Below are 14,969 nucleotides of genomic sequence, written 5' to 3'. Positions count from 1 at the left end.
ATAATAATTTAGATCAATAAATTTTAATTATTTTTAGTTATAACCCAAATTTGGTTGCATGCAAAAATATTTTTTTTTTAATTTTGTAATTTGTCATTCAAATTTTCAAGGGCAGAATTTGGTTGATCAATAAATATTTTTTTAATTCGAGGGCGATGCCGATGCCGGCGAACCAGAAAGGGGTGGCGATAGTTAATTGAATATTAATACGGTCAAAATTCAATTAATATTCGTTGACCGTTAAATTTAACCATTTTCGTCCAATTCGGATTAAAGGTGACCCATTTTTATTTGTGAGAGACCAAATAATTCAAAAGATAATATTTTGGACCAAAATCATAAAATCTATATGTTGCCTTTAGTCTATATTTTATTATAATGAGATTTAAATTTTAAAACTCTTTCCCGTCATATTCCTTTATATAAAACGTGTACGGAGAAAGTAATAAAACTAGGAAACATATGGAATGGGCCACTAACATTTATGGGCCGATACGAAACAGTTGATGTCCGCTTATATATCACGCGACGCCAATTATTTGTGCATAAATCGCCGATTATCGCTGCTTTCTCCCCAACTCTCTTCCTTCCTTCCTTCCTTCAAGCGTCTTCTCTCTCTCAGCTCTTCTTCTCCACACACACATACACACGGGCGTGCGCAGTTAAATTGTTGGTGCGGTTGGTTTCCAGGTCCAGAGTTTTCAATCGAATTTAGGGATTTATACTGTTTCCAGAAGACCGAAGGCCTCATCGTGATATAAAATCGATTACGGGGGTCTCGCTCGTTTTCAATTTCAGTCGCAGCATATTTGTATTGTACTAGAAAGAGAAAAATTAGAGGGAGAAGTTTATCTATTACTCCAGTTCTGCTTGTATCTTTCTCGCCCCTTGTAGCATATCCGGAATTCAATAAAAAAATTGAGGAATACTGCTTTTATTTTTATTTACTTTTTCTAGTTGATTGATCGTTCGATGACCTAATTGTTGTTTATGCTTTTACGGCTATTAGTGTTGATTGTTAATTGTTATTGAAAATAAGAAAAAGAAAAAAAAAAGAAATATATAAAAAAAAGCCAAGTGAAGGAACAGGTGAATGGGTAGCCCAGGATCAAGTGCTATGGCTATTGCATCTCGTGTGGGATTATCGGAGCCCATCTCGACTGGTGGCCCTTCGGAATCTGATGTTTCTAAGACTCGTGACTTAGGAAAGGTTGGTTATTTACATTATTCTGCATCAGTACTTGTATTTTGTGGAGGGAATTTCTAGTTTCAAACCTTATATTAGTAATCGAACTCATAAAAACTCTAATTGATGGTTTTAGTTGAGGGTAAAAAGAAAGAAGCTAGCTGGTTTTGTTCTTGGCTGCTTTTTTTTCTATAGTCTAGACTAGATTCTACAACTTGTATAATTCTTTGAACATTCATGTACTTGTTTTTTCCTTTCCGTTTTACCTTTTTCTTTTATTAATTTATCCTAATGGCTCTCTCTTGTGTATGAATTGCCAGTTTCTTGTAGATGCGGGATTGTATGAAAGTCGCGACGAAGCTATCAAAAGAGAGGAAGTTCTTGGCAGATTAGACCAGGTCACCTTTTATAAACTTCAAATGGTTTACTTGTTTGACCTCCAGTTGTTAAGAATGAATTTTGATGTTGGATTAATTCACAGATTGTGAAGACATGGGTGAAGAATGTTAGCCGTATTAGAGGTTATAATGGATCAGTAATCCAAGAGGCGAATGCAAAGATTTTCACATTTGGTTCTTACCGGCTTGGCGTATGAATTCCATCCCTTTAAGTGCTTTTTTAATTTTTGTTCTCTCTCTTTTTTCAATTCTCCTTCAAATTCAACAATTGCCTTAGCGTTATGCACTATTCTAAGTGGAAAACAGTTTGACCTAATTAATCTGAGATGACTTTTTAGGGTAAAAGAACCCAAATTTAAAGTGCCTGTTAAATCCTTGGGCAAGATGAAAACTTTAATAGTTAAATGAAAGTTTGTTAATGTAATCTTTTGCCCGGATGTTGTTCTGGTTACCAAGAATCTTAAGAACATGATCCGCTAGAACTGTAAAAGTTCTATGTAGAAGTTATACTTTCATTAAGTATTAACAGAGTTTATATATGATCTTTTTGTGGCTAAATGGTGATTTCAATGGATTTTTTTGATAATTTGGTAAGCTTTTAAACATTACTGCAGAGAAACCAATTACATTACACTCTCAGGAGGATATATGATTATATGAATTCTTATCTAATTTTACTGTTGAGATTATTGTTGCAATTTTCAAGAGATTACCAGACAGGCCTTTGAGGATTAAATTTGGCATCTTTCTTCTACTTAAAGGTACATGGCCCTGGTGCTGATATTGATACGTTGTGTGTCGGACCAAAATATGCCACTCGAAATGTAAGATTCTCGGTTGACATCTTGTTAATGTATGCTTTCTGAAAGGAAGATGATACCTTTGTCGTATGCAGGAAGACTTCTTCGGTGAACTTCACAGAATGCTATCAGAGATGCCTGAAGTACAAGAGTTGCATTCTGTACCAGATGCCCATGTACCGGTGATGAGGTTCAAGTTCAATGGTGTCTCTATAGATCTACTTTATGCAAATGTGTCCCTGCGGATTATCCCTGAAGTATGGATCTTCTCTTCTCATAACTAGTTTGTATTATGCATAAATTTTTTGTTTTGTCCTCTTTTCTTACAGTTTTACATATAATGATGACAGATGTATCAGTGAGTTTGTTTGCCTCTGATTATCTTATGTTTCTTAGCTTACCATTTTTTTGTTAGCGTCCATTGAAGTCTTATGACTACGTAGTTAGAATTGGATTCTGGAATGTGCTATTGGCAGTTGATATTTTCCATGGTAGCTAATAGTTTGGATCCTGTATGGGGATCCTTGAACCTAAACCGTTGTTAATTGGCCAATGTTCATTTGATGCCTTCTAGCATGTCATGTGGTTCTTTTAATTGGTATATATTTGCTGACCTGATGCACTAAAACAAACTAAAAGTCTAAAACAACTCTGGTTTAATCAGTATGTACTTAGTTTTTGCTTTCTCTTTTATTTTAATTCTTGCAATCAAGTTTTTCTATGTCTTGTGTTTGTTCTGGTGATGTGATGTCTCTGAACAGCATTTGGTTGATACCTAAAATTTGATATTGATATCTTTCGTGAAAGACTATTGAAGTGCCTTTCTGAATTAATCTGATCCGTTTCTATCTCATGCTAATGCTTTCAGGATTTGGATATTTCTCAAGAATCTATTCTCCAAAATGTGGACGACCAGACTGTTCGAAGTCTCAATGGTTGTAGAGTAACAGATCAAATCTTGCGCCTGGTCCCAAATATACAGGTGTGTGAATTGTACAGTTTTGGATTTTTTGTTGAAATGATCTCCTTGAGAATAAATTATAATTGTTGTGTCATCCTTAGAATTTTCGTACTACACTGCGCTGTATGAGGCTGTGGGCGAAGCGGCGTGGAGTTTATTCAAATGTGAGGAAATTAAATTGTGCTTGCTTTTTTTCCCTTCTTATTCTCTTGTGTTTATATAGTGTATGCAAGCATTTGGCTTACTGTGTAGTCTTTCTCTTAACAGGTTACTGGTTTCCTTGGTGGTATCAATTGGGCATTGCTTGTTGCCCGCATCTGCCAGCTGTACCCAAATGCTCTGCCAAGCATGTTGGTATCCCGCTTTTTTAGGGTATACAATTTGTGGCGGTGGCCAAATCCTGTAATGTTGTGTCCAATTCAAGAAGGATCTTTAGGACTTTCATTCTGGGATCCTAGAAGAAATTACAAGGACAGATCACACCTGATGCCCATTATAACCCCTGCATATCCCTGCATGAACTCCAGCTACAATGTCTCAACAAGTACATTGCAAGTCATGATGGAAGAATTTCATAGGGGAAATGAGATATGCGAGGTATTTTAATTCGTTTTTCCCTAGTTATGTTTCGATGTATTCTTCTGTGTTATACGTCACTGAAGTTTTCTCAAATTGTGTATGGCAGGAAATAGAATCAAACAAGCTTAACTGGGAGACTCTCTTTGATTCATTTTTGTTCTTTGAAGCGTACACAAATTATCTGCAGATGGACATAGCAGCAGAGACTGATGAAGACTTGATGAGTTGGAAAGGTTGGGTTGAGTCCAGGAAACGTTTGCTTACCTTGAAGGTGCTGTTGTACTTGTCTCCCTTTTTGTTCTCATAGTTGTTTGATGTTAAATCAGTACTTTTGAGTAACCAGTGTTTTCCATCTCTTTACTAATTTTGCTGTGAATGATTCAGATTGAAAGGGACACAAATGGCGTCCTTCAGTGCCATCCACACCCTGGTGAAATTTCTGATAAATCAAAGCCACTTCACCATAGTTATTTCATGGGGTTGCGGAGGAAGCAAGGTGCTAACCCTCAAGAAGCTCAACCATTTGATTTAAGGATGACAGTTGAGGATTTTAAGCACGATGTATATGCATACTCATTCTGGAAGCCGGCAATGTTGATCCATGTGTGCCATGTTAAGCGGAAGGACCTACCTATCTTTGTCTTCCCCGGTGGAGTCCGGCCTTCTCCCCCTAGAAAAAGATCTGAGAGTCGTACAATTCTGAAATCGCTTGCATCCTGCCCTGTCCAAACTGATGCTGCTGTCAGCAGGAAGAGGAGGAAACTAGATGAACCCCCCAATAGAGGAACTAGCTTAACAGAGTCTTCAAGCAACAGTGCATGTACCAGTGATGCAACTTCATTTTTGAAGAAACAAATCGAAACCAATTTTAGTGCCCCAAAAAGCGAAGATGGAGTTGCTGGGAACCTCTCTCCACTTGCCCAGGGAATTCCAGGACTTGATCAAAGCGAGCGTGCTGCTGAACCTTCAGCTTCTGCTGGTGCTTTCCCTACTCCAATTGCAATAGAGAAACATGTTATGGAGCAGTCTTCTGCACAGATTCCTCTCATTCACCAGGATTCTTCTGAAGCATTTGATGGGCTCGAAGGTTTGTTGAAGAATGAAACCCAGAACAATGAGGAGGCAGAAGGAGTTACACAACCAGAGTTGTTCCCAGACAAGCAGGCTGTAGAAGTAGCAATCGGCACCACCTCCATTATTCAATTTCAAGGCAAGGCCGACTTAGAGGAGCTAGAGGTCTTGCAAACTGACCTTTTTATGCTCTCGTGCATTTCATGTTTCTTCTTTTTTATGTTCAGGCTGAGACATTTTCGTGTTGTATGTAGCCGCTGGAACTGGCTGTATCAACTGCAATTGCGTCTGCAGCAGCAAAAGTGCCGGCTCAGAAGCAGCTTATCAGGTATCCATCTATGAAAATTTAATTATTCTATCTCAAGTCAGGAGCTTGTACTATGTCACTGGTTAGTTAAGTGCAATATCACTGTTTGTGTTGCAGGTTCTGTTTCACCTCGTTGCCTAAGGCGACCGAGTCAGTGCAATCATGAAACGACCTCTTGAGCGCGAGGAAGGGAGAATGGTAGGACGGAGGCCTTGTAAAATATCGTAAACTTCGTCCTTTTTTTTAGCTCGTGAATAGCGGAATGTTGTAAATTATACAGTTTCAACAGTGTTACGGAATATGTTACCTTATAAATAAATGGGATGTGCAATCTGAAAATCGACTACTCTTTATTTTCCAATGAAGATCACCTATGCATAGGTGATCTCAAGAATTATTTTCTGTATAATTGATTGCTCTTTTTAATTCCTTGTTCTGCCAATCTCTCGACAGAATTCAGGTTGAGTTTCAAAATTTATGTTGTTCTGTTTTTTAGTACTATTGCAAGTTAGAGTGAAGAATAAGCATAACAAATCATTCAAATGCTAAAACTGCAATCGAATTAGTTTTAAAATAGTTCCTGAACATATTTAGAGTGGTGATAAAATGCAAACTCCAAACTATTGTCTGAACTATTAGAAAATGTCAACATAATGTCAACACAGCATCAATTGTTAACAATGTGTTGACATTTTGTGTTGTTGTTATTTTATCATCTGTTGACATGTTCTAATTGTCCAAATCATAATTTGAAGTTTGTACAGTAATTAGAGTTTTCATTTGATTACATGCCTACTTATATATGCCTTAACTTTGAAAATGTTGGAAACCAAACGAAGAGACAACAAAAGCTTGATCAAGCATTACATGTATATCAGTAGATAATGTAGTATGTTATATTAACATTTGGACATAAATTAAAGTCCGTGATCAATTGATACGCATTGTTAATAAATTGTCCACCTAAGACGCCTTGCCTTGTCAACAAATTTGATTACCATATCATTAAGTTTTTCATTTAAAATATAAGATAAGATAATTGCAAAATTTTCAAAATTAGTGATATACTTTTTTGAAAATTATGGAATTGACTAAAATTTAGTCATTCTTAGTAATTGGAAATTTACGCGATAAGATAATTGCAAAATTTCAAAATTAATGATTTATTTTTTAGATTTAGAAAATTAAGGAATTGACAAAAAATTGATTATTCGTAACAAATTATTTGGCAATTTATCCTTTACAAAAACTCAATATTAAGTCAACTCCATTTTAAAACAACTCTTCTTCCTTTCATCAAGTACATATGTTTCAATAATAATCTATAAACTTAAAAAATGGTACAGAATGATCTTGGTCAGACACATCATTCATTGAATCGAATGCTAAACCTTAATTTTTAAAATAAAAACGTGTATAGTATGTATAGAGATTAAAGAAATGTAGTTTAGGTTGCAGTAAGAGAAACATGATTCTATGAAAATGCATGAAACAATGATGAGCTGCACGCTTGTAGAGAGCAGAAACGTGACATATAAAGCAAGTAGAAGAGCAGGGTTTGGTTCTTCTGCAACAGCGCCCGCCATTTTGGTTTGAGAGTCCATAGTGAAATTCATGGGCAAATGGGTTCCAAGCGCATGCCCCCATATTAGCATATCATGGTAATCAAGAATCCAGTCAGTGTGGCCTTTCATTTCAGCTCACAGGCGCAGACAAACTGGAAATAAATAAACACAAAATGCATGCATGCATCCATTTTAGCAAAACAAAAATGCATACTATAACAAGAACATAAACTAAGATAATGCATTGCACCAGATGATACACTCTTTTTCCCATCTCTGACCACACTAGATGTGAATTTTGTTATCCAGGCAACTCCATAGCTTGCTTTTTTTACCACTAACTATAGATTAGAATCCAAGCAACACAATTTGCATTCACCTAACATTTTAAAATAAATAAATAAATATGAGAAATCAAACATCACAACATGTGATCACAAACTAAATGAAAACTTGCCGAGTAAAAATTAAATTATTTTATTTTTATTAAGGTCGCATGCAATGTGGGAGTGCATGAAGTGCTCGTGGCAGGTGATCACGTGAAGTTGATTGGAGCACAGGAGATGGCCAAAACAGTATGTGCACCAGCTTGCAATGTTGAGATGTTTGGAGAGACATGTTGATGAATGGGATAGTGAAGAAGATTGCTTAGTCTTTTATGTTGTGATTAAGTTGTTGGAATCGTGCTTGGTCAAATGATTTTTTGATTAATAATAAATGTTACAAGACATTTAATTTTGTGAAATTAAATGCAATAGCGTCGATCTACGTTCCGAGTAGATGACCGTAGACGTAGTATATTCATTTTCTCAAATCCGATTCCCGGTTCGAGCCCCACTTGTTCTTTTTAGACCACCCCTAACTTCACGCTATCCCCGACGGGTCCTGGTCCACGTCAGGTCCCCGCTGGACCCCGACGAATAACGGGAGACAAAAGGTCCCGACGGTCCATGGTATATCCCGTCATGTAGCATGTCCAGGTGCGTCGTGTCTCTTCCGCTCCCAATGGCTAGTACACCAGTCAATAACCTCTGTCGGTTACAGTCAAGCCATCACGGCACACATAATGGCTGTTGACTCCATCAATGCCCCAGCGGATGGACTTGGCCTATAAATAGGCATGCATCCATTGCATTCTACACAGAACATACACAAGTATACTTGCATACACGCTCTCTCCCTCTCTGCATAATCTTCCCGTCGAAGCTCTGCCCCCGCCTTACTCCCGTTCGTCGGAGCTTTGTTGCTAGCGGTGCCTGCTACTTCAGAGACGAAGCCGTTTTATCTTTGGGGACGACACGCTAAACCGAGAGCACTACCGGGACGTATCTCATCTTGTGGAAAGAGGACTCTTCGACTCGACTTACCACTTTCCACAAGTTTTCCGTGTAATTTGTTCAGTTATTTTCTTTGTAATTTTCCTTTATTTTCCGTGTAATTTTCGCCGGACAAATTTTGTATCACGTTTTTCAAACATAAGTTTTGTAATCCAGCTTACTTATCTAGTACTACTATTACTATATGTATTCTAGTACTATATGTATTAGCAATGGAGTAATATAGATTGTTAATAATCAATAAAATAGCGAAATTTCACTATGCTATTTCTAGGAATATCTTTCAGATTTACTTTCTTCTTCAGAATTCTCACATAAGCTTTCGTCATTTCCTTAGTCAAACTAAGATTTGAGTTGTATTCATTTTAAAGATGTTCCGACTAAAGTGATATTTTTTGATAAAAATAAAACATCCAATCACTATTAGTATTTCATTGCATATTTACTTTCTCTTTAATTTTCATACTCTATTATTTTCTTTTATTTTTCTATAGAATTTTTTAATTAACGTGTCTGATTCGGAAGTATTTTCGGTATTTTGTTATCTAAGCTAAATTACTGTGTATCCATTTGTTTTGACGTGGCGCCTTTATCCAATCCCCTTCAACAAATGAAAATTTAAAAAACAAAGAAGAAAAAAAGGAAAATCCCACTGTCACCCCTTCCCAAGGAAGCTCCTACAGTGAAAGAAACTGGAATCGGTGAAACCACGCATCTCAGGTCAAATTTCGCCATAAATTCGCAACGAAAATTCGAAAATTCTACTCGAGAAATAATCAATCATGCCGATTGCTCAACCTAACATGAATCCGGCGATCCATCTAGCCGCCGCCACATTCCGCCACCACCACCGCTGCCGCGTGCTCCAGTTCCGCCACTGCTTCGTATCACCGAGCATCACTTGCTTCCGCCGCCTCTCGCACGTATCTACCAGAGTTAGAGCGATCTCCACCAACCAGGCTCAGCCGGCCGATGTTGACAAGCTCCCGAACAAACCGCCGATATGCACCGCCGACGAGCTCCATTACGTCACGGTAAAAAACTCGGACTGGAAGCTCGCGCTCTGGCGCTATAGCCCGTCGCCGCAGGTACTCGCCTCATTGTTTAGTGTGTACTGAAAAGCTTGTTTTGAGTGTGCGAGCTTCTGCATGAATTCAGTCGATCCACGATTTGATTTCTAAGCAGATTCTCCTTGGTTTAAGATAGTAGGCAGAAATTGTGATTGAGATTGGCGTGCTGCGGTTAGTTTAAGTTACAGGTGAAGTAGTGCAGATTTTGACCTTGAAGTTGGAGAATTTTATGTTGAATCTTAAAAATTGCAAGTGGAATTGCGATAGCTTTTGGCTTTTATTGGTAATATACGTACTGAAATGGAAGAGATTATCAGTCTTAGAAAGTTAGAATGGAATTTAAGTTCAAGTTAATTTTATTTGGAAGCAGGCTCCACCGAGAAATCATCCGCTTCTGCTGTTATCAGGTGTCGGAACAAATGCCATTGGATATGATCTTTCTCCTGGGGTTAGTTTACTTCTCTTTTGTTCATCTACGTGACATATCATTGTGGTTAGGTATTGCTGACTGTTGGTAAGATATGGATATTGTAGGCAGATTTTGGAAAATATATCCTTGAAGGTTTAATGTTTGAATTATGACACAATGACATGTACAGTTTCAGTTGAAAGGAGAAAGGTTGCATGGGTAACCTTCTTTCTGATTTCTAGGGGGAATGCTTATAAGATTGAAATATGGAAAATGCTGATTTGCTCATTGAAACCCTAAGATCTATATTTAAAAGTTACTATTACATATGAGTAGGCAGGATTCATTATCATCTCCTCTAGTTGTTACTGTAATCATTTATTATTAAGAAGGGTTAGGATATACAGTAGGTTTTTTGAAAATGAGAGAAGTGTAAGAGAAATGAAAACTAATGCCTTTACTTAAAAAACACATTCGTGCAGTCTTCATTTGCCCGTTATATGTGTGACCAAGGATTTGACACCTGGGTACTAGAAGTTCGAGGGGCAGGATTGAGCACCCAAGGGTTGGATTTTGAGGATGTTGAGAAGTCAGCTCATGCATTATCTGAACAAATGGAAGCTGCTGCAGAGAGAATGACTAATGCTACGACAGTGCAGAGTAAGACTTCTCATGCAATATCTGAACAAATGGAAACCACTGCAGAGAATACTAATGGTGCTCTCCCTGCCAGCCAGAAATCAACCTCAGTGCAGAGTAGCTCGGAAAAATCTGAGACTTCTGTGATCAATGAAGAACTAAATGGGCTTGCAACAGCATGGGATGAATCTAGACTGGTGACAGAATTGACACAAACTTTTACACGCTTGTCAGAAAGACTTTCTGGCTTTCTTAGTGAGAGTCAATCAAAGATCATGTCAGCGAAATTCTTTGACGGAATATCAGATCTCTTGGAGGGTTCCTTTATATATGACCGTTTTAGTGAAGTAAGGAAAAACATTATGAGTTTGCTGGATAGGAGGCAAAACTCTGGTGTTGCTAGCCAGATTAGAGATCTAAGTCAAAAATTAGTTGATATCATTGATGAAGCTCAGCGTTCAGTTTCGCCTCAACTTTTTGATCTTTCAGAGCGTCTAACAAAAACTTTACAAGATCTCGAGAAGCAGTTGGACTTAATTGTCAAATATGACTGGGACTTCGATCATTACCTGGAAGAGGATGTTCCTGCTGCGGTGAGGTGACATTTTTTATATTGTTTCTTTAGTTTCTATATCTTGTTTTCTTATTTAAAAAAAATTCTATGTTTTCTCTGGTCGCCTATTTGCGCAGATGGAATACATAAGGGCCCAAAGCAAACCAAAGGATGGCCGGATACTTGCTATTGGTCATTCCATGGGGGGAATTTTACTATATGCCATGCTAGCACGATACAGTAAGTTAGATTGATGCATAGATGATGTATGATATATATCCTGATATTTAATAACAACAGACATACTCACAGTATAATCTGGTTTGTCAATCAATTTCAATTGTGAAAGTATCATGGCTCTATGCATCTTCAGGAGTACATGACACATGCCCCTTTTAGCCTGTTGTTCAGTCGCTTTCATACTAAAATAACTTCGGGTCTCATTTTATTCATGAATTACTTGGGGATAACCCCTTCATTGGACTGTCTATAGTCATGGGTAGTTTTTGTGATGCTTTATTCTTGTTCTTTAATTTTCGTAGATGTTCAACATGTGTGACAGTTTGATGTTTCATCACCTATATATAATCCTATAACATAATTATGATATACACTTTGTTGTTGGTGTTGCGGTAAAAAATTCATTAGTTACTGATTTTCAAAGGTTCAGAAGGAAGAGATCCCGGATTAGCTTCTGTTGTTACATTGGCCTCGTCACTCGACTACACTTCTTCTAAATCATCTCTCAAACTGCTTATTCCTCTTGTAAGTAACATAGTTGTTGATTGGATGTGAGTCGCTACCTCATCCTCTATTTCTTACACATGATACTGTGCTGCAGGCTGATCCTGCTCAGGTTCTCAATGTGCCTGCTGTTCCTCTAGGAGCATTGCTATCTGCAGCTTATCCTCTTACTTCTAGTCCGCCTTATGTATTATCATGGATGAATGACCTGATATCAGCCCAGGACATGATGCACCCTGAGCTGTTAAAGAAGCTCGTTCTTAACAACTTTTGTGAGTCGCTGTAACTCTTCCGAAGTTCTCGTTTTACTTTATACAGTAATAAAATTGGCCTTCTGAACTAGTCTTTGTGCCTGTAGTTAGATGCTTCTTGTGTAGGCTCATATTGAATAAATTGTTATCACTTTATACTGCAAGAGAGATTTCCTGTATAAAAGCCTAAAATTATTCTTCATTCCCATAATTAGATGCTTCTGGTTTATCTAGACTTCTATTGAATATCTTGTTATTACTTTACACTACAAGAGATTACCTGTAAAGCAAAAAGCCAAACGCATCACCTACACCTCGGTGGCTGGTATCACAGTAACTTTTCAACCATCTCATAGAATTTCATCGCTGCTGGCAGGTACTATTCCAGCTAAACTATTGTTGCAATTAACTACTGCTTTTAAAGAAGGAGGGCTCCGTAATAGAAACAATACATTTTTTTACAAGGATCATCTCCCTAACAGCAAAGTTCCTGTTTTAGCGCTTGCTGGAGACCGCGACTTGATCTGTCCACCAGAAGCTGTATATGGTTAGTTTCTTATCTTGGCAGACATATCATACTTGCCATATGCATTTACTTATACCTGTCAATATAATGCAGAGACCGTAAAGACCATTCCTGAGCACTTAGTCACCTATAAAGTATTTGGAGAACCTAATGGTCCACACTATGCTCATTACGATCTGGTGGGAGGACGACTGGTTTGTACACTAATCTGTCATCTTCACTTATTCGTTAGGTGTCTATCTCGTAAGTCCATGAGTCGGGTTTAATTGCTTAAACTTTTACCTAATACCTGCAGGCCGTTGAACAAATATACCCCTGTATAATCCAATTTCTTAGCCGTTATGACTCGGATCAGTAGTCATAAGCAACCTTCACATTTCTCTGGCACTATTATAATCATCTTTCTGGAAGTCATTGGTTCTGGCGGTCCCTTGGGCGAAGTTAACTTAACCGTGCTGGTGAGATTTCCTAGCAACACACTTCATCACCATCTCACACGACGTAGTGGCTTGTGGTATGCTGTTTCTTGCTAGAGGATTCTGAATGCTTGAGACCCGACTAATTTCATATGAAACAAATTACCTGCAGCTTTTGTTGTGGTTTACTTTCTAGTGTGTAGTCATGCTTTCAATTCTTTCCTTCAAAATCAGTACTTGATTTCGGTTTCCCCTTTTAGCCGACCAGTGTGAACTAGAATGGAGCATGCGATATCTGTAAATGATGTACATCTCTTATATTTATGATCGATGTTTTTATCTAATGATATTTAACAAGTACCGATGAGATTATTTGCTGCAAAATATTGAATTATGGAGCAAAATCTGCTTAATTATGCATTACAATAGGCAATACCAGAGCTTGGACCAGGATCTGAAGCTCTGCCAGAACCACACAAGTAAAAAGTCATGGGAAAAAGGTGAGAAATCTTTGTTGCACACAATTTCAAGAAAAAGGTCGAAAAACGGCTTTCTTCAATTAGACTTGTCACGCAGGGCAGCAGATTTGCAGACAGGGCATGCATTCTTCTGTAGAAGCCACTGCTTTATGCATTCAACATGATGGTGATGACCACATTCAAGCATTCCTATTTCATCATCCACCTTGCATTTCTCCTGCACAATTCGAACATGAATACAGGAGGGAGAAAAGGATGAGAGAGATTGCAAGTGTTAGTGTGTTAACCTGGCAAATGCTGCATTCCCAATCTTTGTTGATATGTTTGAATTTCTTCAGGCAATTGGATATCTCTGCTTCCTGCAACCCAGTGCCCACATATCCAATCTTGTCACCCAATTTAAGTAGCTCTTCATACGACATATCATCCACGTCGAGCCTCCAGTCCTGATATTGGTTGTGTTGCCGGAGTATTCTTCCCGGCAGCAGAGCTTGTCGGGTCATCAGCATCTGCAGTGTTCATTATTAGTGTCAATGGATAAACTAGTTTCCAGCCGGTCTTAATCAGAACCATAATACTCCTTTCGTCCCGCTTAAGATGACACGTTTTCCTTTTTAGTTTGTTCCAACTAAGATGACACGTTTCTTTTTTTAGGAAACTTTCTCTCTCCAATTAATACACCCAACTATTTTGTTTCACTCCTATTAAAATATTCATCTTTTTTTCTCTCTCTATTTTAATACGTACTTTCACTTTTTCTCTCTCTAATTAAACACATTAACTAATAACTCATAAAATCCCGTGTCAGCCAAGGAATGTGTCATCTTAGCCGGGACGGAGGGAGTACTATATACCTCAATGATTGCTTCAGCAGAACGATGAGAAGTTCTTGACCCGATCCCAACTGATAAAACTGCCGGAAATTCAGCAGCTGCATCGTCATTGTTTCTTCGTGCTTCTCGCGAATGCTGAAACAACAAAAACACATACTTTTCAGCTTGATGATCACAATAAAAAATCACTATCCAGCATACCTTTCTGTGTGGTGCATGATTCCTAGCTCGAGGTGCAACATCCGAAGCAATGCCGATTCCTGGAGGCGTACAACACACATCAGGAACATCGACAACAACATTATCCAGATTCCGTCGATTATGCAAAGGTTTCCTCTTCTTCTGATTCCTTGCACCCTTAGCATCCCACTCAGCCGCCGACCTTATGATCGCCGGCGCTGTCATCGGCGCCCCTTTACAACCCAGCCCTTTAAGCTTCACAAACATGAACCTCTTCTTCTTGGAAGGGGTTCTTGATTCAGCTCCATTGGTTACTTCTTGTTTCCTTTCTTGTTTTCTGCCTCTCTTGTGCTCTCTATTCACTTGAGGCATGACTCACATTAATTAGCCTCTTACACTCCACTAGATGGAATGTTTTATGAAAATTTTGAATTAAAAGTGGTTTTTGAAAGGAAGCAAACACTATTGATTCTTGGAGGTGTTAGGGAGAAAAAAGTGGTGTTTTCTTTGTTTTTTAAAAAATACAGTTGTCCTTCTCCTGTAGTGTTTTTGTTGTTATGTTCATTGTTCAAGCTTTTGTAATGACAGCCCAAGGCACTTTTGTCTTCACTTTTTAGATATATTATCTCTTCTGTCCTTCTCTGTCCTACACTTTGTCCCACACA

At 38.1% G+C, this 14,969-nt stretch overlaps 3 protein-coding genes across 7 annotated transcripts; 2 read left to right on the top strand and 1 right to left on the bottom strand.

Annotated features, from left to right (window-relative positions):
* Window positions 1-541: 541 nt before the first annotated feature.
* LOC121756471 (nuclear poly(A) polymerase 1-like) lies at window positions 542-5,728 on the top strand. Its single transcript, XM_042152023.1, has 12 exons — window positions 542-1,210; window positions 1,507-1,584; window positions 1,668-1,775; window positions 2,346-2,408; window positions 2,480-2,641; window positions 3,253-3,366; window positions 3,447-3,509; window positions 3,613-3,942; window positions 4,031-4,195; window positions 4,309-5,160; window positions 5,250-5,323; window positions 5,420-5,728. Exons 1-12 carry the CDS (start codon window positions 1,094-1,096, stop codon window positions 5,466-5,468), a joined length of 2,175 nt encoding a protein of 724 aa, XP_042007957.1. The 5' UTR covers window positions 542-1,093; the 3' UTR covers window positions 5,469-5,728.
* A 3,102-nt stretch (window positions 5,729-8,830) lies between these two features.
* Window positions 8,831-13,184, top strand: LOC121756472. 5 transcript variants are annotated; one of them, XR_006040953.1, is made up of 9 exons: window positions 8,831-9,292; window positions 9,645-9,722; window positions 10,166-10,915; window positions 11,013-11,115; window positions 11,540-11,640; window positions 11,717-11,891; window positions 12,146-12,246; window positions 12,336-12,417; window positions 12,490-12,545. XR_006040953.1 is itself a non-coding variant. In XM_042152025.1 (9 exons), the coding sequence occupies exons 1-9, from the start codon at window positions 8,987-8,989 to the stop codon at window positions 12,752-12,754; spliced, it is 1,842 nt and encodes a 613-aa protein (XP_042007959.1). In that variant the 5' UTR covers window positions 8,831-8,986; the 3' UTR covers window positions 12,755-13,184. The 5 variants fall into 5 exon arrangements, 4 of the variants coding, with proteins under 4 accessions (XP_042007959.1, XP_042007958.1, XP_042007962.1 ...); XM_042152025.1 differs by lacking the exon at window positions 12,146-12,246 and adding an exon at window positions 12,692-13,184 and having other exon boundaries at window positions 11,546-11,640; window positions 12,247-12,417; window positions 12,490-12,590; XM_042152024.1 differs by lacking the exon at window positions 12,146-12,246 and adding an exon at window positions 12,692-13,184 and having other exon boundaries at window positions 12,247-12,417; window positions 12,490-12,590.
* LOC121756473 (E3 ubiquitin-protein ligase MBR2-like) lies at window positions 13,185-14,853 on the bottom strand. The gene is made up of 4 exons (XM_042152029.1): window positions 14,326-14,853; window positions 14,146-14,259; window positions 13,579-13,800; window positions 13,185-13,508 (listed from the first exon to the last, which is right to left on the bottom strand). Exons 1-4 carry the CDS (start codon window positions 14,674-14,676, stop codon window positions 13,368-13,370), a joined length of 828 nt encoding a protein of 275 aa, XP_042007963.1. The 5' UTR covers window positions 14,677-14,853; the 3' UTR covers window positions 13,185-13,367.
* Between the last annotated feature and the right edge of the window lie 116 nt (window positions 14,854-14,969).

The sequence above is a fragment of the Salvia splendens genome, chromosome 11 (assembly GCF_004379255.2).
Source record: "Salvia splendens isolate huo1 chromosome 11, SspV2, whole genome shotgun sequence".
Taxonomy (NCBI): Eukaryota; Viridiplantae; Streptophyta; class Magnoliopsida; order Lamiales; family Lamiaceae; genus Salvia; species Salvia splendens.
The sequence above is the reverse complement of the archived record's forward strand: the minus strand, read 5'-3'. Positions and strand labels throughout refer to the sequence as shown.

Excerpts from the sequence above, each read along its gene's own strand:
- LOC121756471 (XM_042152023.1), top strand. The coding sequence starts at position 1,094 with ATGGGTAGCCCAGGATCAAGTGCTATGGCTATTGCATCTCGTGTGGGA. Across the intron at positions 1,211-1,506 it reads AGACTCGTGACTTAGGAAAG|TTTCTTGTAGATGCGGGATT; the intron begins GTTGGTTATTTA and ends ATGAATTGCCAG. Across the intron at positions 3,510-3,612 it reads GGCGTGGAGTTTATTCAAAT|GTTACTGGTTTCCTTGGTGG; the intron begins GTGAGGAAATTA and ends TTCTCTTAACAG.
- LOC121756472 (XM_042152024.1), top strand. The coding sequence starts at position 8,987 with ATGCCGATTGCTCAACCTAACATGAATCCGGCGATCCATCTAGCCGCC. Across the intron at positions 11,892-12,246 it reads GCTCGTTCTTAACAACTTTT|GTACTATTCCAGCTAAACTA; the intron begins GTGAGTCGCTGT and ends CGCTGCTGGCAG. Across the intron at positions 12,418-12,489 it reads TCCACCAGAAGCTGTATATG|AGACCGTAAAGACCATTCCT; the intron begins GTTAGTTTCTTA and ends AATATAATGCAG.
- LOC121756473 (XM_042152029.1), bottom strand. The coding sequence starts at position 14,676 with ATGCCTCAAGTGAATAGAGAGCACAAGAGAGGCAGAAAACAAGAAAGG. Across the intron at positions 14,260-14,325 it reads ATCATGCACCACACAGAAAG|CATTCGCGAGAAGCACGAAG; the intron begins GTATGCTGGATA and ends TTGTTGTTTCAG. Across the intron at positions 13,509-13,578 it reads GGGAATGCAGCATTTGCCAG|GAGAAATGCAAGGTGGATGA; the intron begins GTTAACACACTA and ends CGAATTGTGCAG.